Source organism: Phaethon aethereus, assembly GCF_964289735.1.
Source record: "Phaethon aethereus genome assembly, chromosome: 1".
Taxonomy (NCBI): Eukaryota; Metazoa; Chordata; class Aves; order Phaethontiformes; family Phaethontidae; genus Phaethon; species Phaethon aethereus.
The window spans coordinates 77,825,756-77,850,757 of record NC_138575.1 but is presented as its reverse complement, the minus strand read 5'-3'; the positions used below and the strand labels follow the sequence as shown (position 1 = coordinate 77,850,757).

Sequence of the window (25,002 nt, the reverse complement as noted above, 5' to 3'; positions counted from 1 at the left end):
GCCCTCTTTGCAACTCCACAGTGGTAGCTGGTAAGAACTGAATACAGGTAGGTGAATAACAAGATTCTTAACAAATACAGCATGACACTTCAGGGAGAATGACCTAAGCTATAATTTTATACCATCTTTCTGATTTCTGAGCCTCAGCTTCCTCTGAACCGCTCTTGGACTGCAGTGTGGTTTGTAACCACTCTGGGACTAGGGAGAACCCCCTGAGGTCCCAGCCCTCTTCCTTGCTCACTCTTACTCTACTTTTAAAGGAGCCTGCAGTGATTGTCTCAGGGAAATCTCCTCTTGAGGTCTAGTAGCATTTCAGGGCAGCAGGAGAGGAGAACCTGTCTGTAGTTCTTGTTTGAATTCAGTGGATTTATCATGTTGTAACTTTCCAATGTAAGTATCTGATGCTGGGTGGCTTTTGGAACTGGGTTAGCTGATTTGGGTACAGCATCTCAATGCCGAGAGGATCCACAATAATACGAATGTATTGAAATTGTATAGTTTTCACTTGCCAAGACTTCTGACTGAATTTTGTAGGTGTCTTTTTTGAGGTAGGGTTTTCTGGTGTGTTCCCAGGACCCATCACAGCCTTGATGGCTTATCTGACTGCATGTTGTGCTTTGGACAGACCTTTGAGGTCATGGATTTGGGATTGTACCTGTGATGCTGATGGCACTCAGCTGTACATTTCTTTCTTTTCTCATTTCAAAGCAAAATGGTTTTCTGAAAGTTGAGACTGGGCAGGAGAAGAGACATGATGGCAGTAATATTTCCCTAGTCTACCTAGGTTTAAACAAGAGCTGCTGCTGAATAGTGTTATGACAGTAATGCATGCTCTGCCTGCATTATTGTCCAGGCACTGAAGTAAAGTAAGAGTCAGCAAGGGTTAAACCAGAACTGTACCTTTGAAAATGGCCTGCATAGTCCCTTGAGAAGATTTGTCCCAATCTGGTTTTACTCTGGTTCAGTAATAAACATCACCTTCCCATCCGTGTACCACGGACTGTACATGTTTTCGCCAGCTACCGTTGCAGGGCCAAATGTGCTGACTGTGACGGGTGCCAAGCTGTTGCCTTCCTTTCTCCCCTTCTCAGCATAGACCCACGAGGTATGTACCCCACATCATATGACAGGATGAAGGCTGTTACTATAGAGCCTTCCCGCCGTGAACACTGTAGCTGCATTCAGCCACACATCTTCTTACCCTCAGGTGGATATTTTTCTGCAATTGCATGCTGGAAGTGAAATTGCTTTGAAACGAAGGGGAGGGAAAGAGGGAGGACAAAACACATAAAACATTTTCCATTTTTCTTAATATTTTCTTATTAATAGTACATTTATTAAGAATGTGTTAAGCTGCAACCCTTCCTCCCATACAGATCTGACATCTGTGGCACATACCTTTGGGATGTTGGCTTTGGTTGCTGTGATTTACACTACAGTGTGGTACCTAAGAGGCTTATATGTTGCCTGCAGCTAATGCAGTAACATGTGTTTTGTCACTCTTAGGCAGAACAAACTCATTCTACCTGCTGCTTTTTCTTCTGCATTGGCTGTCTGTATACAAGTCACATTTAAGATATTTGTATAGCACCAGAAGCTATTGAACAGCTAGTCTTTGTGATTTCGTTGTCATTTTATTACACGATAGATGATGCATTTCTCAAGTTTTGGCAATGCACAAAGGATAAAAAAAATCATCGTGTACCTGCAGTCAGGTATATGCATCACTGCACTGAGATGTTCTTGGATCCTGCAAGCTCAGCAGAGTCCAGCTGGGTGGAACACTGCCCAGGAACTCTGCCCTGCTGCTGCTGATTATGATTGTTCAAAAGGGGCACGCTTCCTCACAACAGCCGTGTTCTTCCCTGCCTCGTGCCGAGTGAAATAAGCCTACCCTGGAATGAATGAGGATGAGAGCTCTGTGTGAATAAGGGTGATTAAAAGGGATTCCTTGTCAGAAGGGAGGTGACAGACTACCTTGTGTCTCTGGGAACTGCCTGGGCATGTGTGTTTTCAGGTGAAATGTAGGCTGGAACTGGTTGGCTATTACTTGTGGTCTTTTAAGATCTCTGCACCTTTTGCAAGAGAAAGGGTTTTTCCACCTCATTGTCCAGGTGGAATTCTAACTGGGAGTTTTCACATTCTTCCTGCTTTCATTTCCCTGACACTTCTAGCAAGACGTTCATCAATCCCTGCCCTGGGAGCACAGCTGCTCTTCATCCTGGAGCTCGTGGAGTTTCAGTGGTAGATAAAGAACATGTAGAAATGGGTGTCTAGCACCATTGTAGGCATTGTGGGGAATCTCTCCTGGCCTCCAACTGCTGCTTCAGAAGGATGTAGGACTCCCTGTATCACACTTTCCAGCTGCATATAGATGTTTTGGATCCATTAGGTTATCGCTAATGGTGTAGGCAATATGACATGTCCCAAGTGCATTTAGGTGGGTAGGTTGTGAGGCCTTTTGGGGTGCCACTGAAGTTAAAGTGATCTACAATGGTATGCTGTTCTTTGACTGGATCCTGACTCTGTAGCTGGGCAGATGTGCCAAAACCACTGCCCACCTTATCGGTACGTTTGAAACTGCTATTCTGATCTACAGCTTCATTTAGAGCAGCTGGGCAGCCAGTCAACAGCTGGGCAGAGTTGCTTGTCCTCAGAGGTGGAACAGGTTATTCACACAGTAATAGCGTAGTGTGGTAGTAGTAAACATAAAAGCATACTTGTTTTGTGATTTGTTCTTCTATGGTCAAGACATAGAAGTGGGCAGAAGCTGTTTGCCCAATTTGGGAGTGGATAAGCTCTGTTTATTTGTATAACATTCTTTTACAAGGGCATTAAGGGAGCAGGCAGGATGCACCCTTACATTCCTCTGAAGGGTAACCGACCTTGGTATGCCTGAAAAAACCCAAAATGCAGACATAAAATCACCAGTTGTACTTTGCAGGGTTATGCCAACACTGTCAGTTCTCTGTGCTTTTCTTGACAGCTTACAGCATAAGGACACCTTTTAGCTGCTTGCCTGTGGAGTACCAAAGGTGTGAGGTAGGTTAGTGAAGGTGGATGCCGAACTCCACCTCCTTTACCAAAGAGTAACGTAATACCTCTGGCTTCACTGGCCTGGCTTTCCTAGGAACTGGGCAAGTAGGCACAGACCCTGATTTTGCCCCTTTGGACTTGTCTAATTTTTAATACAGTTCAAAATCAGGAAGATGGTAACTGAAGCTCTGTCAGGGGTCCTGGGGTAACATCCACAATTTGCATGTGTGCCTTCACTTTTGTGAAGGATTACGATATCTCCCCACTGTGAGGTTGTCATCAATCCTATTTCTTTAAATAAAACTTAAAACCTATGGCTTTTGTGAGCCATTCAGCACAGGACAATGACCTAGTCGTACAATTTAATATGACTTAATCTTGTATGCAGTTTTGGCAGAGTTTTATCTTTTTTTTTTTTCTCTAGATGAAAGTGCTAATAGTTGAGACTGTAGTCACCAACATTACTGTTGTGACTGATTCTCTCCAGCTTTGATTGGATTTGTGGGACCAGATTTCCTTATTGCTACTATTAAGCATTTGATCTGACGGTAAATACTTGTTCAACTGAACGTAAAACGTGCTTGCTTTTCCAGAAGCATTATATTCATGGCAAGGAATGATAATTTGTTAATCATTCTCACTTTTTTAACACTCTTTATGCTGTTCAGCTATTTAATGAATTTCTTCTTTTAATCTGCACAATTAACTAAAATATAATGGCAAGACTGGTCGCTGTAGGAACACTTGGACTGTCAGGACAGAGCTGTGCAGGATCGTTAGAAAGAAATACACCCAAATCAGGCGTTACAAAGCAGCTGAAGGAAAGGTTTTGGAGAAAGCCCTCAGCAGCAGCAGGGGCTGCAACTACAACTTTTCAGGGAAACAGGAGGTGGGAGAAGCAGAAGGGAACCGGGGACCCCTCCACAGTCAACTGCCGGGTAACACTGATCAGGGCGCAATGAGAGACTGCCGCCACGCCGGGCTGCTGCACCTTTTGGGGGCAGAGAGGTAGAGGGTCTGCAAAAAAGAGAGAAGGGGACATGGGAGGAACGTAGGAAGACCAGAAAGTTCCTTGCCAAAATAGATGACCCAAAATGGATCCCCAAATCTGCTTTGAAGAGCAGCAATGCAGAAGGAATTGTGCCTTCTACCTCGCTGTATGTGGTTCAGCGGCCTGACTCCATTCTGCAGCGTTTCTTGTCCAGGCGGTAGTTGTGGCAGGCTTGTGGGGAAAAGTGGTAGCAGCAAATTCTACAAACGACAGTTTTTCTCCAGTCTGCTAAATGAGCTAACGTCATTTCTTCTGGCACTTTTTACTTTCCAGGTGAAGTTTAATGTTAGCCTGTCACTCAGTGCTTTTGCTTAAAATTCCAGTCTCAGAAATATAGTCAAATTTTGCTCTCTGTCTCTTGCTGTATAGAATTGAAGTTATACAGAATAGATCTATATTTAAATGGCTTAAATTACTGTAAAGGTAAGGAAGAGAGATCAATTTTCAGAGTAATTTCAAGTTGGGCTATAGGATAAAACACCCAGGTATTTGGTATTCAAAATGGCACATTAAGCAAGAAAATAGGCCATTATATAACTTATTTTATTTCTCTTCTAACAGGTGTTGGAAGATCATGGCATGCCAATGGATGACAGTCAATTCAGTCTACTAACGGAAAAACTAGGGTTACCAGATGGAGGGTTGAGTCATCTGGATTTTGTGGCAATACTGGAAGGTAAAGGAATTTTTACAACAATAAAGCATGAAACAAGCCTTTCCTGGGAAGTCCAGAACTTTTCTCTTTCGAGGAAAGGCTATTGGTGGAATTAGGAAGAGATCAGTGATATGAATTTTAGCACATGGATGATCTTCCTGTCTCTAGTTCTTTGACTCCTGATCCAGCTAAGCTGCTGAGTATCTAACTCGGGATGAGAGGGAAACGGGAACATGTCGGATGTGAACTAACTAAAGGTCCACAGACAGGGGCAATGCAGTTGTCACTAACAAATTGCAAAAAGTAATTGACTGATTGCTCTGCCATGAGTAGATCCTTGTCCTCGGCATTTCTAATTTTTATTCACAGTCTTGGAACTGAGTCGTATCCTAAATTCCAGTGGATGATTTTACAGTAGTGATGTCCAGCAACTTTTTCTGTTCTGTGTAAAAAGCCAGAAGACAGTAACTAGTCTTTTCAGGAAAGAAAAATCTGTTAGTAAGCCATTAGTGATGAGTTTTAGTAGCAGTATATACAACTGGAGCTCTGTGGTGTGATCTGGTTACTTAATGCTTTATGGTTTTAATTGAAAGTATTGCTTTTGAATGTTAAAGCTGTTAAGGGATGTGCTACTATAGAATACTGAAATGTGGTTATCTATAAGGTAATTGACAGTTTTATTAGAGTATTAAGAATCCCAGTGAGAGAGCAAGGTTTACTGTTTGTGTAGATATAGATGTATTGTCCACCCATGTAACGAGGATGTGGTCTTCATTGATTTACTGTTGCTGAGGAATGACTACCAGAGGAATATAGCCATAATTTGGGAGCACATTTTTGCACCACAGCTAATTACCTTGCCCCACCAGTAATTTCACTGATTTCAAGGCACTGTAAGGAGTTTGATTTTCAACTCTCAAAAATGAAGCTGATGAAATCTGAACTGATTTCTTAGGGTGGAACTCTGAGTGCAAACTAAAGCTAGTAAGTAATTATTAATTTCTCATTTCTTTTATACTTTAAGTCTTGATTTTGTGGGTAAAATTCTGATGCCACTGAAGTCAATGGCAGTTTTGCCCTTGGCTTCAAGGCCTGTTTTAACTTTCATATTATGCCTCTCTTATTTTTCTCAGAGGTGTGCATTTACTTTTTCACACCGTTCCTATTATTTTCTGCTGTCATTATTTCTCTTTTAGAACTAAGACAAGAGGAATAGCTGACTTGTGGCTGGCTGACATAATATTCAGGGTTTTCTTCATTCAGGCCTAGAAGTTCAGAAGTTTATGAATATAGCCAGCTAATCATCTGTCCACCAAAATATGAGCACCTTCATCCAGTAGCCTAATAAAAGATGTTTGAAACAGGTTAACTTCAGGGAAAATGAATGTGACAGCTCTTTGATTTAAATCAAGAAACAACAATGTTTTGTCTGTAGTTGAAGTTTTTGCTTTTGGCAATTAAGAGAATCACAGCTTTTTTTTTCCACACATTACTATATCTCATACTTGTAAAAGAAAGTGTGGCCCACACTTAACATTAAGTAAGTCTCAGAAACTAGAAGGCAAAGAAAAAACCCTCCTAACTTTTCTTTTTCAATGATTTGTGATTCACTGGGGTGGAGGGTAGTCTGTAGTTACAGAAAAAGAGACCTGATTTTCTTCTTATAAGCTTTAGTGGGAAGATAACACGAGTACAAATTTTCTTGACTAGACTTTAATTGAAACTGGAATTGAAAAAAGGGAAGGAGAGTGCATGTCTGTAGGGAGGAGTAGGATTTAAAGGGTAAAATTAGGAGAAGTTAAAATGATGCAGTGAATACTATTTAGTGATTCTTTAGAGTCATTGTACAGGCTCTTGTGTGTCAGTGTATGTAAATCTTTTAAAAAGAAAAGTTCCTTTAGAGCAGGCCATTAACTTAGCATTTTTCTTACCAATCAGGAGTAGTGAAATGTCAGTGTGTACGTTTTTCTTTGCAAGTCTATCCCATTTTAAAATCTACATTAATTACTTTACTCCTCTATATGGCTCATATGTTGCAGAAAAATTTGAAAATGCTCAAGAGGCTACAAAAGATGCTTAGTCTCCTTTTCCCCAGAAGCAAAGCAAAATAGATTCCTAGAGTATCACTGCACAATGAGCAGAAGGAATCAGATCTGGAACAGCGACCAAAATAGATTTCCTATGGCCTAGAAGTACCTTAGCCCTTCAGGACTGGAAGTACGTGGGTGCCCTGCTGGGAATCTGGCTGTCGCCCTTTCCTGATCCTGCTGGGCTGTGGGATAACACACTTGTGACAAAATGAAGCTGCTGTTTGTGCAGCACTGAGTCTTGCCAGAAAAGAACATCAGGCAAAATAGTTTCAGGGGTGATGCTATGTTAAGTCAGGAGTGTTTCGATGGCAGATCTCCTGAAACAGCTCACATCGGTGCAAACCAGAGAAGGGTTTAGGCAGGATAGAATTGCTCCAGGGGTGATGGTCTAGCATGCAGCGGTTGTGCTACACAGCCAAAGACGTAACAAATTACTTTCTCTGACACCGTCTGTGGCTGCTGTATTCCCGCACTGAGACAGACGAGCGGTATGACAGCAAGTCACGGCTTTCACAGTGCTCCTTTTCTCCTCCTCCAGTCTGATAGCTCCCTTCCTTAAAGCAACCAGGCACCAGAGGAGGCTAAAGCAAAAGCAAAAGCCCTTGTCTCAGCTGCGTTTTCTTCAGTTGAGATTACGTTCTTCACCTTGTGCTGGGAACACAACAGCAGCTGAGGCCATTACTGTAAATTGGGTGGACACCGCGAATACTGCCTACAGCTATTGGACTTTGTCATGTTTGGGCTGTAAAGAATACAGTTGCAGGGTTTCTTGTTTTGTTTATGTTATATTACTGTTCTATTTATCAGGTATCTTTAATATCATCTTTTCAATGTTGTTGTACTTTGATTTCATTATTGCAGGTGCCAGACTGAATGGGTCAGGAGCTACATTATGGAACAGCCCAAACCACAGAGTAAATGATGCTAAATATCACTACGTGACTGCTGATGAATGTCTCAATCAGCTTAATAACAAGCTGATGGAAGTCTACAGGGTAAATACATCAAGCCATGGTTTGCTTCTGGCAGTGAAGCTGGTTGTTATTTTGATTCAGACATTTGTTTTAAAAGTTGGTTTGGAGTAGCTGTCAGGAAAGTGACTCTAAAAATTAAGCTGGATTTCATGTCTTCTGTGTTCTCAGAAACTTCCATTTCAAATGCATTCTGTTTTCAAGGCAAAAACTCTTTTTTTGTTCCTAATTATCTTCTCTGCAACCTTTACCAGGAAAATAAGATCTGAGTTATTTTTTTCCCATCCTTTTGTGAACAGAGCTATTAAAGATTCTGCAATTAGAAAAGAATAACTCTGTACTACCCATTCATGGAAGAGACCATGTATTCATGAGAATGATCTTTCAAGAAGATGTTCTTAGACCCTAAAGTTTGAAACACAGTGATCTTAATTAAGAGTTATTTTCTAGCTTTTCTACATTTGCTTATTATCTTCTGTAATTACCATTAGAATGTACTCCTTGAATTCCCACCATGGGTATGCACAGAATAAGAGATCACATTTTACGAAGGAGAGAAGCCACAGTTTTTCTCTTTTGCTCAGCTCATCCCATCCCATCCCATCCCTGTTCCCTGGGAAAAGTGGAAAGATCATCATTCAGGAAAGGCATCCTCTGTTCAAACCAGCTTGGACTCCCCTGGCAAAGCTGATCATATTGATCAGCGTTACTTCAGATTTCTGAAGAACTGCACCACTTTAAAGTTGTTGGAACGTTTTACATCAGTTTTAATGGGAAAAGCTGTTCAGCTGGCAAATCAATTCCTGTAAAGTCTCTTTTCTTATAGGTTTTCTAAGAGTGTGCAAGGGTAGAAATGAGGTACCTCTCAGTATAGTACTGATGGAAAGTGGAGGTTAATTTGTAAATTTGTATGGGGTGGCTTTTTCACGTTCCCTACGTTTGGTCACTTTGTACATGCTTGAGGTGAAAGCAACAAGACTGCAGTTTACTGTGGACTATCCCAAGTGTTTAGTAAGGAAGTGCTATAAATGCTTTGTATTCTCGAACTGCATTGAAATATTTGCCTGTTGTCAAAACAAGTCTAGAGCAAACAGTTGTTATTTATGTTTAAAAATATGTAGTTGATGTGTTAAATATATTTAAATATTCCTTGTTAGGACACCTATTCTGCCTTCCATGAAACAGACAGTAACCATGACAGTATCATCAACATGCTTGACTTTTGGCAATTCTTGGACAGCTTTCTGCTTTGCCTGAGAGATGAGGAAATCCTGTGCCTACTTGGTTTATTGGGACTGAGCCTGCCCTCCATGTTAAATTACCAAGAATTCTGTCAACTGTTGCACACCCAAGAAACTAAGGAGGTACCTTCTCAGCTTGTGTCATCTCACAAGTAACAAAGAAAAAGTTGTATAGTACCTACAGTAATCTGATGTGTTTACAGAAATGAATATGCTGAGTGAAAATTTGTCTTGGGTATAATTGGAAAAAAATAGTATTAAAATATGTCTATGAAAAGGTAAAGTTGGGTAGCTTTCTACTTAAAGACAGTAGAAAGATCACAAGTTCTCAGTGATTCATGACTCCATTAAATCAGATATTGAATCTCTACCCCTGGGGACTGCTTAAATGTGTAAGGTCAAACATATATACTGGTGCCTGAGTTGGAGTCTCAGAACTGAGCTAGCCTCCAAACTGGACAACTTTGCTGCACCTTCCAAGCATGCAGAACTGGGGACGTGGTTTGGGAATCTGATGTTTTGCATTGAGGAGCAGCCAGGGTATCACATGCCTGGCACAGCATCTGTCAGTTCTGAGACTAAGATAGTTGCCAGTGCACACAACAGTGGCCCGAAGCCTCATGCTCCAGACCTTTGGTGCCAGGGTGCTGAGGGTAGACCAGAAGCACAGGGAGAATAGTGCTGCAGCCTCCCTTCCTGTGAGAAAGGAGGCTGCTTAAAACACCTGGAATTTTAAAGCTTGGGCTTAACTTTAGTGATTAATCGCATTTTGGCACTAAGATATTCATTCTAAAAACTCAGTGTGAAACTCTGTTTAACTATGCAAACAGAGATAAATTCATAAAAACAATGACAAGATACAGCAGGATTGAAAAAGCTCATGATCGGCAACTCAGCTCTGCTGTGGCAGCGAAGACGTGATATATACACATAGGCTTATTTCCCAGTTTTCATTTGTCTCTTGTGGCATTACTGCTGGCTCTGATGTTAGGAATATTTGTCTGCTCGGTTTGTTTATCTTTTTTGCTGAATTGGACAACTGAGTGAATCGAGGACGTCAGTCTAAAAGAAGAAAGGAAACGGATGATTGAGTCTCGCTAACAGTTGGAGTCTGAGACCAATTACTGCCACGCTCTCCTTTCTGTTTCAGTTTGGGCTTAGCTAGAAATTGCAGCATTTTGAATTTAGCTCCAGAAGTTCCTTGTTTCAAATACTATTACTGTTTCAGAAGTCCAGCAAAGACAACACAGTGATTGAAAGCCTTAAGAGCACTTGCATTTTCCAAGCAAAGTTTTCAGGCTCCTTTTGTTGGTCGATCGTTCAGGCCTATGGGATTTTGTCTCAAGCAGTGGGAGTGGGGAAAACTCAGAAGGTTCCCAGGCACCGAAACAGATTAACGTGGCATTAGCGTTCCTAAATCCGAAAGGAGCCCTCAGCAAAGGCTGTCAAGGCGCAGAGCCCCTGGAGCTTAGAAGGGGCCAAGTTTGCAGCCTGGCAGCTCTCCAGGCCCCGAATCCTGGTCCGCGCCTGCGGCGGGCAGCGCAGGAACTCAGCGGGTAGGTCAGGCGTAGTCACTGCGCCTCGGCTGCTCTGCAGACCTAACGTTCCTCTGCCTCTCCTTGGAGAACCTTGGTCCAGGCAGCGTATTCCTGGAGCGCAGCTGAACCAGGCTCTGAAGCCATAGGCCCGCCACGTCTCCTCACAAGGCAGTAGCCGGGGGAGAAGCGGGTCCTCTTTCAAAGAAGGGTGAGATTCTCGGGCGGGTGCGTCCTAGCGTAGCGTGTGGATTTCGTCAGCTTCCTGTGCCGTGCAACAGCCGTGCTGGACCCCAACCTGAGACACCCTTAGTCCTCTGCGCGCTTGGATTCAACCAGAAGCACCAGGCCCCCCAAAAGTTAGGCACTTGTAATGGTGCTTGAATTTGCAAAGGGGAGTCTTACTCCCCAGACTTACTAGCCATGCCTCGGTGACTCACAAAGATAGTTTTGATCTACGTTATTGATGTAAATCAAGGATAATCTTCCTGGAGTCACTCCAGGATATAATTGTTTCTGAGATAATTAACATTTCCTTCTACGCATATAAATGATCCATGCTGGCTCTTGAGTTTGAGGGAGAATTGAACAACATTGATTTGAAAATAAATAGGGAATTACAAAATTTAAAACATCTTCACTAACCTGCAGCTAGGGAAATAAGGCAGTATTTAAAGAATTAAGTTTACACAGATGTGAAGTAGCAGTCTCTAATGGGTACCTTAGAAACTAGGAAACAAAACCACCACTACCGTGAAGAACAACAAAAGACAAGGAAACTTGTGGAGATTAAAGATCCCACTAATGTAAAACATAGTTAGCTGTTGGGTTTTTTTTCTTTTCTGAGAAAAAAACAGATGATAACGGATGCAGAGCTAGCTTGTGATCACGCTCATTACTACCTAGTTATCAAAGCAAGAACCAGATGGCATGACCTAGCAAGGGCAAGAACAACGTTTTCTTTAAATAAATAAGCAGCACTAATAGATTTCAGAACATTATGCAATGTTGATCTTCAGATTCTATAAATATTCAGAGATCCTTGCAAAATAGCTCATTAATGATAAAAATTTACTACATGATTTAAAAAAAAAATCAGTTTGAGTAATATTCAATTTTTGTAACATTGATTATTTAGTAAATGCTATTACAGTTATTTCTAAAACTTTCTTAATATTTTATGATTGTTGGTTTTATTTAATATGTCTGTTGTAAGAGTAGTGATGGGCTTCACCTGAGGCCTCTTTGACTACGTGCTGTACACAAACACACAATTACTCTTATGCTGACACCCAGCACAGTGAAGCATTGACTGTGATGCTTACACCATCCAAAGAGACTCCCACAAAACTGGCCTATAAAAATTATTTCCACCTTTTAATCTTTTTAAACTTGTCGAATAGCTGTGATATTTGGACAACACAGTAGCACAAGGAAAAATGATTATCATTTTTTCATTAATTGTTTGTGTGTATCAGACAGCGGTACTGGTGGTCTCAGTTTGCAAGATGAATGATAAAAAACCCAACAAACCCAACTAACCAACCAAAACCCAAAGCAAAATCTGATTCATATTAGGTATAGAACAGGTTGGGAAGAAAATCTGCAGATCTGCCATTTTCCAGTGCCTGCATCTTCCACTGGCATGCTTCAGCACTGGCCATACCCACAGCTACATGCACGCTTCTCATGCTCATATCCCCCCGTATTTGCCATCAGCAGAAACTTTCCACACAGAGTACGTCACTTAAACACCTATGATGTCAATCCCAATTCAAGCTTTTGAGTAGCACATCCATAGCAGAAAGTAGGAAACAGTAAAAACCAAATGAAAAAACCTTAAAAGATTAAATTCAGACGTGCATGATTTTGTATTTCTTTCTCAATTCCCATTATTCATTAAGTTTATAGAGAGATCAAACATTTTGTCAAACTTGTTGGTTCTTGTTAGTGATGATTTTCTTTTATGTTCCAGAATTTTCAGGAATTTGACAGTGAAGGAAATGGCATTACACAGCCAAGGGACTTGGAGAAAGTATTTTTCAGATTTGGCATTCCAATCACCCCAGAAGAATTTAAGCAGCTTTGGGCAAGGTATGACAACTCTAAATGATTAGCTCTTGCAATAATGCATCTTTTATAGGATTACAGAGCCTTTGGTGGTGTAGCGAATGACAATAGATTACACTGCACAAGAAATCTTTTATTTTGTTATGATTGTGACCTCAGATCATGACACTGTGTTGCAGGAAGCTATGTCTTATCATACTCAGCTCAAGAATACGATTAGATCCATCAGTTTGCAATGAAATCAAAGCCAGGGCTTTCTCTTGACTTTAGTATTACTGATCCCTTTAACTTAACATGGATATTCTTCTTGGGCAGCATCTTAGGTCACCGGTTAAATTAGTTTGCTTTTCATCAATTTTGTTTATACACACAAAACTCCTGCCTCGGTTTGTGATGGGTGAAAGTCAGCCCCAGGTGTCTCAGGTCAGGTGAAAACTGCAGACAAAGCTTCCATCGAGGAGGTCTGTGGACAGCCCGCCTTGCATACCTGTCTGAAGGCAGTGTTACCAGGCTCTGCTTCTCAGAGCACTAAATTTACTTACAGTGTTTCCAACCTAAATAAAAGTGATTCAGGGGACAGAAAAATGCTACATACCAAATATATAACAAAAGAAAGGTAATCTCATGCTGTGTAAAGATGGCAAGTAATATCGTGAAATGTTTTTATAGACAACTAATATGTTGTGAAGTGGGGGAAAATACTTGTCTGCCTTCAAAAAGAGGAGCTGTGCTATAAACTGTGTTTGAAATGGCATAGATGTCAGCTGTATGTGACATTATATAAAAAGCTACCTTTTTCACAGGTCTATTTAAAAAAAAAAAAATCACTCTCCCTAACATATAGAACCCGAGTGTATTGCATTTTGGTTTCAAACTGCATTAACTATATAGTTTTTCCCTTAGCACTGATTCATCTCTGAGTTATTTTCTACTCCATTAGATTTTACCTTCCATTCTTATTCCTTATGGATGCCATGGCACATTGAAGAGTATCCTCCTCATGCAGTTATCGACTGCACAACTTCACTCCCATCAGCCACTCCTTTCATAGAATAGCTAAAACCTCTTACGTGCCTGATATGTCTGTAACTTGAATAAAGGAATTAGAGTGAAGCTGAGGCTAAATCAGGCATTACCATGCATCAGAGCACTAGCACTAGCAGAGAATCTGCAGGAGAAAAAACCTATGGAAGGGTTTATACCTAAGAAAATATCAAAAGTGTTTACGAAGCTAAAGCCATGTTTCTGAAGGGTGATTACCATTCCGAGCATCTCAGACTTGTGTGACCAGTTTGAGACATTTGAGGCTGAATTTTTAGGAGTCCGGTTCTCTGCATCTCAAGCCAGACACTGAAAGGCACCAGCACTGAGCAGTGGAGAATACTCCCGACAATTTGGTCCTCAGGGTAGTATTTTCAGAATCGACTCTGTGATTACAACGCAGAAGCCCTATCTTTCGAGTCTCATATAAAGTCACTCACTCGTTCTCCGTGTGGTATGGCACCTCTATAAAGAAGGGAAGTCAGTGAGACTTAAGCTGTTAAGTCACTTAAGGATATCTGTAATGCCTTTCTATGAGGAACACATGAATATTTAAAAAGAGCATTTCTTTTTCAAGGTATGATGCAGATGCAAAAGGATATCTTACTCACCGAGAATTTTTACAGAAACTGGGGATAGAGTTTGCACCCGCTGACACAGGGCTCAGCAGACACATCACAGAAGATAGGTATGCACATTTACAAGCACATTATAATAATCGGCAAAAGAAGGATTCAAAGCTGGAAGAGCAACAGAAGCAGCAAACTAAAGCTCTGCATGTAAAAAAAATAAAAAGCAGATCAAGTTATTTATTTATGAGCTTAGCATATAACTTTCTATGCTTGTGTTTAGTTTGTTAAGATGACACTGTGTATAATACAAATGTAATTTTACCACAAAAGGCTCTGAAAAGGAGTCTCAGAAGGTACCGGACCAAGCTTATAAATAGTGTTATTCCCTTGATTTGCTAGAGATAAGCCTAGCTCAGTGTGCCTTGTGAGACTTTTTAAATAGATATTCTCCATGGCTTATATTATTTATTTTACAGACTTTATGGCAGCATCTATACTGACAAATCAAAATGTCCAGAGACATTCCCAGACTCGGTCATCTGGGCTGCTCGACTGCCCAAACAGTCCTCATCATGCATTGGCCTGTGCCAGCTAATGTTTTCCCTGATTACTCCCAACACTGTTTGGGAGCAAGAATGCTTCAAGGACTATTCCTAATATGCCGTTTGCAGACAGCTGCTACCTTTCAGCAGCTAAGGAAGGTTCACTGACAGGGACCTGGGGTCTGTGCCCAGAGCACTCCCTGGCCTCTTCATTGGTGTAGTCTCAGCTTGTGGTTCCAGTCCTAACACCGCTTTCAACTCAGATTGATGGGGAAGAGCAAGTGCAGTTGTGTCACCCTGCAGGTCTCTTCTTCTCAGACTGCTTCAGGCGACGTAGACTTAGACCTACCTGATTACGCTCAATAGGGGCTTTTCTTGCAGTTGGAATGGTTGGGCAGGTAGGTCACTGTGGTCCCATATCCTCCCCTGCCCCTTGGGTGAGGGCCACAAGTAGCCATCACAGCTGGTTTCACATCCCTCTATCAGCTAGTTAAATTGTTAGTAGATGGCTTTGTGGATGCAGCAAAAAACAGCCTTGACAAGGATGGGCTCTGGCTCCATATGGTAGAAATAAGAATCTTGTCTCCACGGAAGAGGAGTCTCTGCCTCAAACAAAATCAACACTCACAGAGTTAATAGGTCACTGCTCCTGAGAAGAGCGTTTGGCAAAAAAATGACAAAATGATATCCTACCCAGAGTGGGTCTAATGATCCATGCTTGCCCTAGTGAGTCAGCAGTGGTTAGCCTGCTGCTGCTGTAGAATTCCGGCACCTGCCAGCAGACTGAGGCAGCAGGAGAATCCTCTACCCCAGTACAGTGCTGTTAAAACTTTATATTCCCAGGTTATGGATAGACATCACCTGGACGCTTATCATGTTTTCTGTTTGTGCTTTCACTCTTCTCCTGAACTGTTGTTTATTTATTTAGGAATATAAAACCTCAGGAGCAAAAAACATGTGAAAATATACCCCCAAGAGCACAGATTTGCTTTCTTTTGTGCTTGGAAAGTGTCTGGAAGTGGTAGGAACTAATAAATTATTATTGATAAGAATGATAATTCCCCATGACATTGTTGGTAAAGGTGATACACTCATAAACAAAGAAGAGCAGCCTTGTCTTGCAGATAAAGAGGCAGCTTGGGAAATCATTAGAGCAAAAAAACTCCACAAAACACGGAGAGAAGGCTGTAAGCTAAGGCTTTTGCCTTTTTACCCTGCTTTTTTAAATTCTGCTTTTCAGTATCCCAAATAGGTTGAAGGAATCAAGGCCAAAACTCTCCTTTCTTTTCAGCATCACAACTCTCCCACCTGCATTGCAGCTTTCTGGCATAAACCGCACTTATGACACCCACAGGTATCAACGAGCGTTCCACCTGTAAAAAAAATTGCATAATATACAACAGAGATGGTTAGGCAGCTGCTGTGTTGTAGGCATTGCTTATTACTGTATTTGTAACTGTCTGATGTGAAACTTAGGCCCTAACTGTCTCATACCGGGCTCTTCCGCTCCATTTATTGTATCAGCCCGTTGTCTCTAATCTTACACTTGGATGAAGAGCACTTTTGGTCAGGAACCTTCTATTTCTTTCCTGTTAAGCGCAATGCCAAGTGCAAGGCAGTCCTGCCTCCAATGCTATAAATAAGAAGCAGCTCTGCAAGTAGGGAAGATGCTGTGCTGCAAGCAGAAATTACGCAGTGTGGCTCAAAGATGCAAATACTCATCCTGAAGCAGCTGGAGAGTAATTAAATCAATGGGGAAGACATGCCGGGTAAAAATAAAATAGTCATGATGTGACATGCTGGCAGGTCCACATCACTTAGAATTATTTACTTTTGAGAACCTACCATAACAACAACTATGTATAGAACCATGTATATGGCAACTAGACACACAAATACATACATATGAGTGCATAGCGATTGCTCAGCCGTAACTTGGAGGAAAACAGAAATGGGCAGATTGCGTCAAGTATAACTGGACTGAGCTACCTGCTAGGTCTGAAACCAGATGTTTCTGGTTGAGGTGGGCAGCCTTCTAATAGATGGACGTGGAATATTCTGCCCCTTGCACTGGGGCTATCTCATCCTGGGCAATGATGGAGTTTGGTTTAAGCCTGCGGATGAGACTTTCATATCCCTTTCAAAAATTATGTTCTAATTATTTGTTAGATCCTGGCTTTTCTTGATTTATATATGTAAGATATCCAGTTCTATTCTTAATCTTTTGACATTTCTGGCATCTACAGCTTCCTTTGGGACTAAGTTCACAGCTTAATCGCTCATGGTCTGCGAAAGTATGTCTTGTTATCGATTATTGCCACCTTTCCGTTCCACTGAATGAGCTCTTCTCGTCTCCCACACTTCCTCACCTACCTCCTGCAGCCCAGTGGTAGCAGTTTCCGTCTGGTTTTCTCTCTTGGAAAGCTGGAAGTAAGTGCAAGAGGAGTTGCATCCAGGCCTCTGAGCTCCTCAGATTTCACGTAAGGCTCTGGAAAGCTGTAAGTGACTCTTAGGCTGGAGTCGTTGTCCGACAGATGAAATCCACCCGCGTGGTGGCGGTGAAGGTGGCAATCCAGCCGAGTGTTGGCCTCCCGCTGCAGGACCACAGAGGGTATCTGAGGTCCGGGAAGCGGAGGTGGGCACCCTGCCCTCCTACCATAAAGGTGGGCATGAGGAGATCTGCTCTCGCTCAGGAAAACAGAGGCGCTGGCTGCAAAACCTCACCCTGGTGATCCGTGTGGGTCTTGGCCCCCACTTCATTCCCAATGAGTTGGAAAACCGATTCCTGTCACCTGTCAAATCTGGACTGGAAGGAGGTATATGCCTGAGGGGTGAATTTGCTGGTTATCGGACCCACTTCAGCAGCGCCCGCTCCCTCTCCTGTGACCTTGCTTAGGCCCTCTCATTCCTATTTGCTCAGTGGCTGCATCCAGCACGTGTCCTTCCCTCTGGCTGCCTGGGGCTGTGAACCTCGCCCTAACAGCTTTGGAGCAGCTTCAGTGCCCTGTGATTACACACTGCAAGGCAGACAAAAGCTCCGGACATCTTACAATTCAAAACATGCTGCTGTGCACTTTTTCCACCCCCCCCCCCGCCTTTTGCTTTTGTTGTAACTCACAGGAACAAATTGCCGAAATTAGAAACAGACGTTGAATGGTGGCTCTCCAGCTCTTCAGGAAAAATACAAAACAAGAAAATACAAATGCAAGAAAGCATTATTTTTTGGCAATGCAGCTTGATCTATGGTTTTAATCCTCATTTTCTCCATGTACATATTTACTGCTGTGAGTGGAATAATTAATGCTTGGAAATCTTTTATCAGTCCAAAAATGTCGAATGCCTCAATTTTCCAAAAATATGACCCTCAAAAACTGTTTTGATTTTACTTCCGTTAGGAAGATTTAAGTGGAAGATAATAGTGGTGACGAAGAGTGGCACTGCAAGTAACATACCATTGAAAAAGGTTCCAGAATTTTTCTGGAATGGGGGTACAATGTGGGCCATATCACACCTTCAAAGCACACCCTTGCAAGATGGAAAAAGTGGTGCTGAATAGTCTTCCAGCGGGGCTGGAGAGATCAACCTTTCAGTGAAATCACAAACTGCCGTTCGGGTGGCCAGCTGTTTTTTGGCTTTTAGGCTGCTGTATCCTGCTTCCTATGTCTGACTCTCCTGGTCTCTTGCTAGGCCCCAGCACTCATCCTCCTCCACCACCGATTGCCCACCTGCGATCACTGTAAAGCTGTGGGTTTTAAGCTGTGGCATATTACAGTAACTCAAAAAAAGCCAACCCTCTGTCAGGAGATTTTGGATTTGTGTCTCGGCTGGAAAGTCTGTAGGCTTCTGAACGTAATAAAAGTTAAAACCCAAAGATGTAATTAGCAGATGTTGGATCTCTAGGGTCTCATATCTAAGAGGAGGTTGAAGGAGTCTGAGCTGGTTAGTCAGTAATTAGATACATGGAGATTCAAGACAGTAAAGCCAGCTTGAGTGCAATGCAAGTGCACTCCGACTGATATGCACCCTCTGCAGCATACTTCTACGCTCTTTCCAGTACAAGTCTTGTTTTGAGTGTAAACCAAGTACCGCATGGTAACAGGAGCAGAATGTGAAAAAGAGGAAGGAATTAACAAGAAAAATGAGATTTGAAAGTAGGAGAAAAAGTGATAGCTTTTTAGGGGCTTTTAGATACTCTAAAACACACTGGCAATATTGCAGTTTCCTTGAAAAGATTCACATCATGCTTTGAAACCTATATACAGTGGCTAGGTTAATCATAAGGAAGCTAACAACTATTTTCTGGAATATTACAGGAGTAGGAGCTATCAAAGTGTTTAATGGCATGAAACAAAGCCAGGGTGAGAGGGCAAGCCATGCAGCTACAGAAAGTAAGTTGAAGGAATATTGCACTCCCAAGGAAGCTTGAACTTTTGAAAGACATGGGTTTCATATGAGAATGCAGAAGAAGGAATCTCTTGAAGAATTTTTGGCTGATCTTAAAATAACGATCAGTCAAGTAGCTATGATGTTTTGAGAGATTCCATTTTAAGGGATCAGATAGTGATTGGAATCAAAGATCCAAATATACAGAAAAGATCCCAGGAAAGTAGGATCTAAAGAAAAAAAAAAGATAGAAAAATTTGTTTAGTCAATCTAGGACAGTCATAAGGGACAGCATGAAAATATCAGAAGGGAAGCAAGACACAGTGTCTATCAGGAAAGGAAACGAGAAGACAGTTTTGAAGAAATTCTTCAGAGTTATCTGCAAGAAGCAGCAAAAGTGAAATATATGAAAATTCACAGATTCACATTATATTAAGGAATTCAGAAATTCCACAGCAAGACCTTGCAACTGTAAAAGCAGAAACAAAAGAGAATACCCTCCATACCCCCAGACCTATGTGATGGTGCACAAACCAGCAATACACCAAAATACCACATAGAAATTCTGTGCAAAAGCTGCAGAAGGTGGCTGCAAAGAATATAAGCACCTCTAAGTTCAAGCTGGTGCTCAGTCAATGTTACCTCCAAGCACACTGTAGAATTTTGGCTCAGGTATCTACATATGAAGAAAGACTATTGAAACTGGGGGTGTCTACCGAGAATCTAATTCCTACTAAAGGATTGTATGAACTTCAATTGAAAAGTGAAGATAAAAGCAATAGTTTAAGTTTATAGGCTTTAAGTTTATAGGCAGAAAGAGCTAATATTTGTTCTAAAATATGCCTAGCCCTGGGCTTTGTTAAAGCAGTGAGTCTGATGAAGGAAGCATAAACACAGGACGTCAGTACCCAGAAATATTTCGTGTTAGAGATAAATTAGACCCAGAATATAAAGCTGTGTTTTCACAGCAACGTGTGCTGTTAGGAACATTCCTCTGATCATGAGAGAGATGCTCGTAAAGGAGCTGGATTACGTAGGAGTAATGGTGGGAAGTTTAAAAATAGAAGAGCCAGTTAGCAACAGGAAGATCAAAGGGCAAGTCACTGAGATTGTCCTTACATCCCATGGAGCTAAGTATATGTTTCAGGACAGACACTGTCCTATACAAGATACTTTCAGGTAGAAGGACTGCATATGTTTTTAAAAACATTGACACATTTTCACACAAATTACAAGTTCAGATTCTTCTGCTGGACTCAAGCAATCTTCCTTGCTTGACAGGAGTTTGACACTCTGCATGTTTTGGCCACCATACAGGAAATTCTGCTTTCAAAGACTTCCTTTAGGCTTAAAGTTCATTCTTGAGTTTTCACAGGAGCTTGTAGGAAAAGCCATTTACTTGAAGCAACTGTGGCTACTTCATTAGATATTGAAGGTGTTGGGTAGGGAAAAAAAGAGTAGGGAGTCTGACAAAAGTATCCAAGAGGGCCTGAGAAGTAGGATTAGACAGAAATGCAAATGTAAGGGCAGAGAAATAACACAAAATATTAACTGAACGCAAGATAAAACAGAGTCATTACAAATATGCCATCCACAAAGATAACGAGGGTGTCCACAGGTCTGTTAGCATGTGAATGTTACATGAGAATTCATATAGCACAGGCAATCTGTGAAAGTACCTTTTGAGTTACTACACAAAATGGACATAATTTGGCCGTAAATCTGGGAAAAAATTCCCAAATTAAAGGCATTAAGACAACTTTTAAAACTGGAACACTTCCAAATTAAAGACAGCTCCTGGCCTTACGTATATTGGCACCAGAAGACAGACAGAGTCTTCAAAAGATGGCTTACAGGCAGTATTATTGAGAAAATAATCAAGAAAATGTGTGGCCTGTGTTTCTAGGGCACTTGTCAACACCACGATTCAAGACACAGACTGAGAGAGCAGAGCACCTGCTCTCTGCTCTCTGATTGTAAGAAATGTCACATTTTTGTTTATTGAATGGTTATGTCCAGAGCTGAGACAAACCACTTTGCAGGCAAAAGAAACACCAGCTTCCAGAACATAAAAATAGTGTGACTTTTAGTGTTGGGTTTTTTTAGGTAAAACCATTCAATTTGACAATACGGTTTAAGTTGGAAAAATAATTACTGATCAAAGACATACTTTCAAGAGCATTCGAGGAGTCTGCTCTTCAAAAAACCACAGAGAATGACACAACACCTGGAAATACAATTAAAAAACAAAAAAGTATTATCCTATTTCAGAAGAAAGTGGGCTAAGTTTGATAAGGCTGTACAGAAGATGACACAATGCAGGAAGTCATGAAGGTTACCACCTGTTGGGTAGTGAGGTCATATGACCATATGACCAATTTGGATCAGAGTTTTCTGTGTTTAGTGGCACACACTTCAGAGCTAACAGCATAGTGGTGTCAATGTGTTATGACTTGACGTGCCTCGCAGAGCACAGGACACTCACAAAGCTGCTGAAAAATGTGAAAGACAAGACCATATGTTGATACCTCAGAACCTGTTGTAAGTATCTGACTTCAGCATTAACCTGAAATTGCATTTCGATTGAATTTAACATCAGAACATGTTATGGCATACATTAATGCTCTACTTTTTTGGGTCCCAGAAATTTTGTCTAGCAATGGTGCCCTTCTTAGCAGCTCAGACCTGAAATGATTTGTAAGGAATGAAGGATATCCAATTATCCTGAGTACATTGGTGAGCTGAGTTAAAACTGTTAAAACACGGTTCAAGCAAGCTGTGAAGCTAAGAAGTGATCCATACTTCCACTGAACTTGAGAGGAATATAATTGAAAAATGGTTTCTTGCCAGCTGAAACTTGGTTAAGCAGAGTCCCACTACTCTCAATTTAGTCCATATAACAGCAGAAGATACAACGTGCCTGAAGCTTATAATAAATTGCTAACAACCCACCTAAGTCACATCATAATACAGATTTTTTTTTTATGGTAGGTCATGCTGTTTGCATACACAGTGGTGTTTTCCTGGACCCTGTGGGCTGTGGGAAAGTTACTCTTTGTTCATATGAAGTGCTAAGTATTGTTCTTGTAAAGACTGGACTTAGAGCTTCTTGAAAACAAATGGAAAACCAAGGATTCCGCAAGGTCGTGAGAGGGAAGGCAGCCCCAGTAACTGCAGCTGAGGCCAGACGCCTCTGAGGAGATCCGTGAGAGTCTGCAGAGCTCTGAAAAGACTTACTGAGTATTGCTAAAAAGCATATGAGATTCAGCATGTCCCATGTTAGCCTTATAACAACTGATTGCACGGTGTTCATATGAAGGAGAAAATGTGTGGCTCGGGTGCTGGCTGATTGACGGTGCTTATGAAGGAGCGGAGTGAGCTGGCCTGAGCTGTTAGATCCACAGACAGGCTTGGTGAGAGGCTGAGGCAATGAATCACGCTTGATTATGTGGGTTACACTGTTGAACCGTGTCATCACTGTAATAAGGCTGCTGTTCCGCACATCCTGACTCTCGAAAGAACCCAGCTTCCACGTTCTGTACCCTAGGGCTGTCCGAAAGAGCAACCTCAAAGCATATGGAGTGCGGCTGTAGGTATTAACCCAGATCCAGAGTTGTCGGTTTTGCCATAAGGATAGCGTCTTCTAAGTGCCGAATATGCATAGGTAATCTATGTATGTTTGGTAGTCCGCTTCAGGACGTAATTCACAACTAGTTTAACTTACATTAATCTTAAGTGACTTTGCTGGTTGAAAACATGCAGTAAGTAGAGATGTCTGTACCTGCCTTCTGCTCTCGAGCTAAAATGTGGAGAAGCTTTGGGTTTGGTTTTCCAAAGTTTGGTTCAAAAGGTCCCCGATATCAGTGAAATATAAGTGATGAAATAAAGTGGGAGGAAGGGACAAGATTTTCAGGCCTGGATTTAATCATGTGTAAGAAATTATAAATATATTTGAGAGTTTTTAAGGTGCTGACCCAAAGTCCACGTGAATGAGCAAAAGTTGTGCTCTTCTTCCCATGGGCATGGATAAGGTCCTGCGCTGCTCCGGGTTTTGCTCAGGTCTAACTCTTTTTGTTGAAATAGTTCTTACAATGTCAAAGTTTCAGGAGCCTCGAATTGCAGAAAGTACGCTGGCAAACCCTTATCATTTTAACAGCTGTACTAAATATTTTGCAACTCTGATCAGTACAGGCTGCAAAAGAGAAAACGATGTTTTGTAGCTGCAGTTCTGAACCGGGAGAGGGGCCAGTTAATCACCCAAGGATCATTTGTTTACAATGGGCGGCGTGAGCCATGCAACTCCATATGTGAAATAAAGGGGGGGGATGTTGGGTTTGAGGTTTATCTGTGAACAATTTGGCAGTCTTTGAATAAATTATATGAACTTACCACACACAAATAAGCTCAAAATCTTTCTCTGCCACCCCCCACCCTATTTTGTATATTTGTTTGTATCCTTTTTATCTGATTTAACAAAGGAGCTAAAATAAACATCTGCTCTCTTTCAGGGATAAATTTAGGGATTACTTCCAAGATTTCAATAAGGCCTTTCATAAAGTGGATAAAAATAGAGATGGCTATGTAACAGTATGTGACCTGCACAGGATACTAGAAGAATTCAACTATTACCTTGATCATGATCAGTTCAACAGTCTTCTAAACAGGTTTGTATGATTATCATCTCCTAAGCATCTCTCTGCTCACACACAGCAAAGTCTAAGTTTGTACCTTGTGTTAAGCACATAAGCAGCTCTGTTAAAACCAATGGAGATAGAACCCACATGCTTAAAACTGCATATGAGTGAAAAATCTTTTTAGGTAATGTATTGATTCTGTAGGTAATGAAAGTGAAATTGTTTCTTACCTAAAAAAAATATGCTTTGAGTATGTGTATTTGTTTTCTAGTTTGTTTTGTTTATTTATTTCAATTTAATAGAGCAAGTATGTGAAACTTCAAAATAGAAATAGAACTAAATCAGGTTATAAAATAGCAATATTTTTCAAATGATCCAATGCTGATTCTATGCAAAACCATGCTTTTAATCCTCTCTCTTAATACGAGTAAGAAGAAAAATCTCTTTTGTAGAGGCTGAAGAACACAAAGGACCTGCTCCAACATTAGGTACCGCGGTTTTCTGCACCAAACAGTCCCCCAAAGGTCATATGCCTGGCAGCACTGGGTTTTGTTCTCTAGAGCCTGCCAGACCAGACCCTTTTTTGAAATAAAATTAACAAAGTCTTTTCACAGTTCACCTTTAATTGGGTGATCAACTTTTTATGAATTGAAACCTTAATAGGAATCTGCTGCTTGTTTCTTTCTCAAAGACCTCTTGATGATAAACACCTCCATTCATTGTAATTTTGTGCAGATTATTCCTTTCTTGATCCAAAATAGTCTTTTCTAAATAATACAGACTAGATTAGCATATGCATTTAGTTTTATTACTAAAATTTTAATGCCCACTTGGCAATTTATTTCTCCAGTGAAATGGTGTTGATTATTTCCTTTTCCACACGCTGTCTCCAATATTGGAGCCAGCTTGACACGGGTAGTATGTGGGAGTGCTGTGCAGCTGCAAGATGCAAAATCAGGGCTCTTGAATAATTTTTTTCTTACTAGCAGATATGGGGTCTATAGTTAATTTCTTTTCCAGCCTGTTTTATAAAGCTTCCTCTTTGTTTTACTGCCTTTCCCCATTAATTAGACATTCTTGTAACTGGATATTCTGGTGATTGGTAGCTGAGGCATTGGTCCCCCGTGATTTACTGTGGAAACAGATGATAAAAGTACGTTACAGTAATTCAGTTTTAAACA

At 41.2% G+C, this 25,002-nt stretch overlaps 1 protein-coding gene across 1 annotated transcript in view; it reads left to right on the top strand.

Moving 5' to 3' along the window:
• EFCAB6 (EF-hand calcium binding domain 6) overlaps positions 1-25,002 on the top strand; it is a gene marked incomplete at both ends in the record, with an annotated part of 114,063 nt that overhangs the window by 62,852 nt on the left and 26,209 nt on the right. Inside the window, 8 exon segments of the mRNA XM_081999877.1 lie at positions 4,649-4,763; positions 7,694-7,827; positions 8,961-9,196; positions 11,427-11,523; positions 12,555-12,673; positions 14,268-14,476; positions 14,479-14,494; positions 23,696-23,851. Coding sequence (XP_081856003.1) covers positions 4,649-4,763; positions 7,694-7,827; positions 8,961-9,196; positions 11,427-11,523; positions 12,555-12,673; positions 14,268-14,476; positions 14,479-14,494; positions 23,696-23,851 — 1,082 coding nt within the window.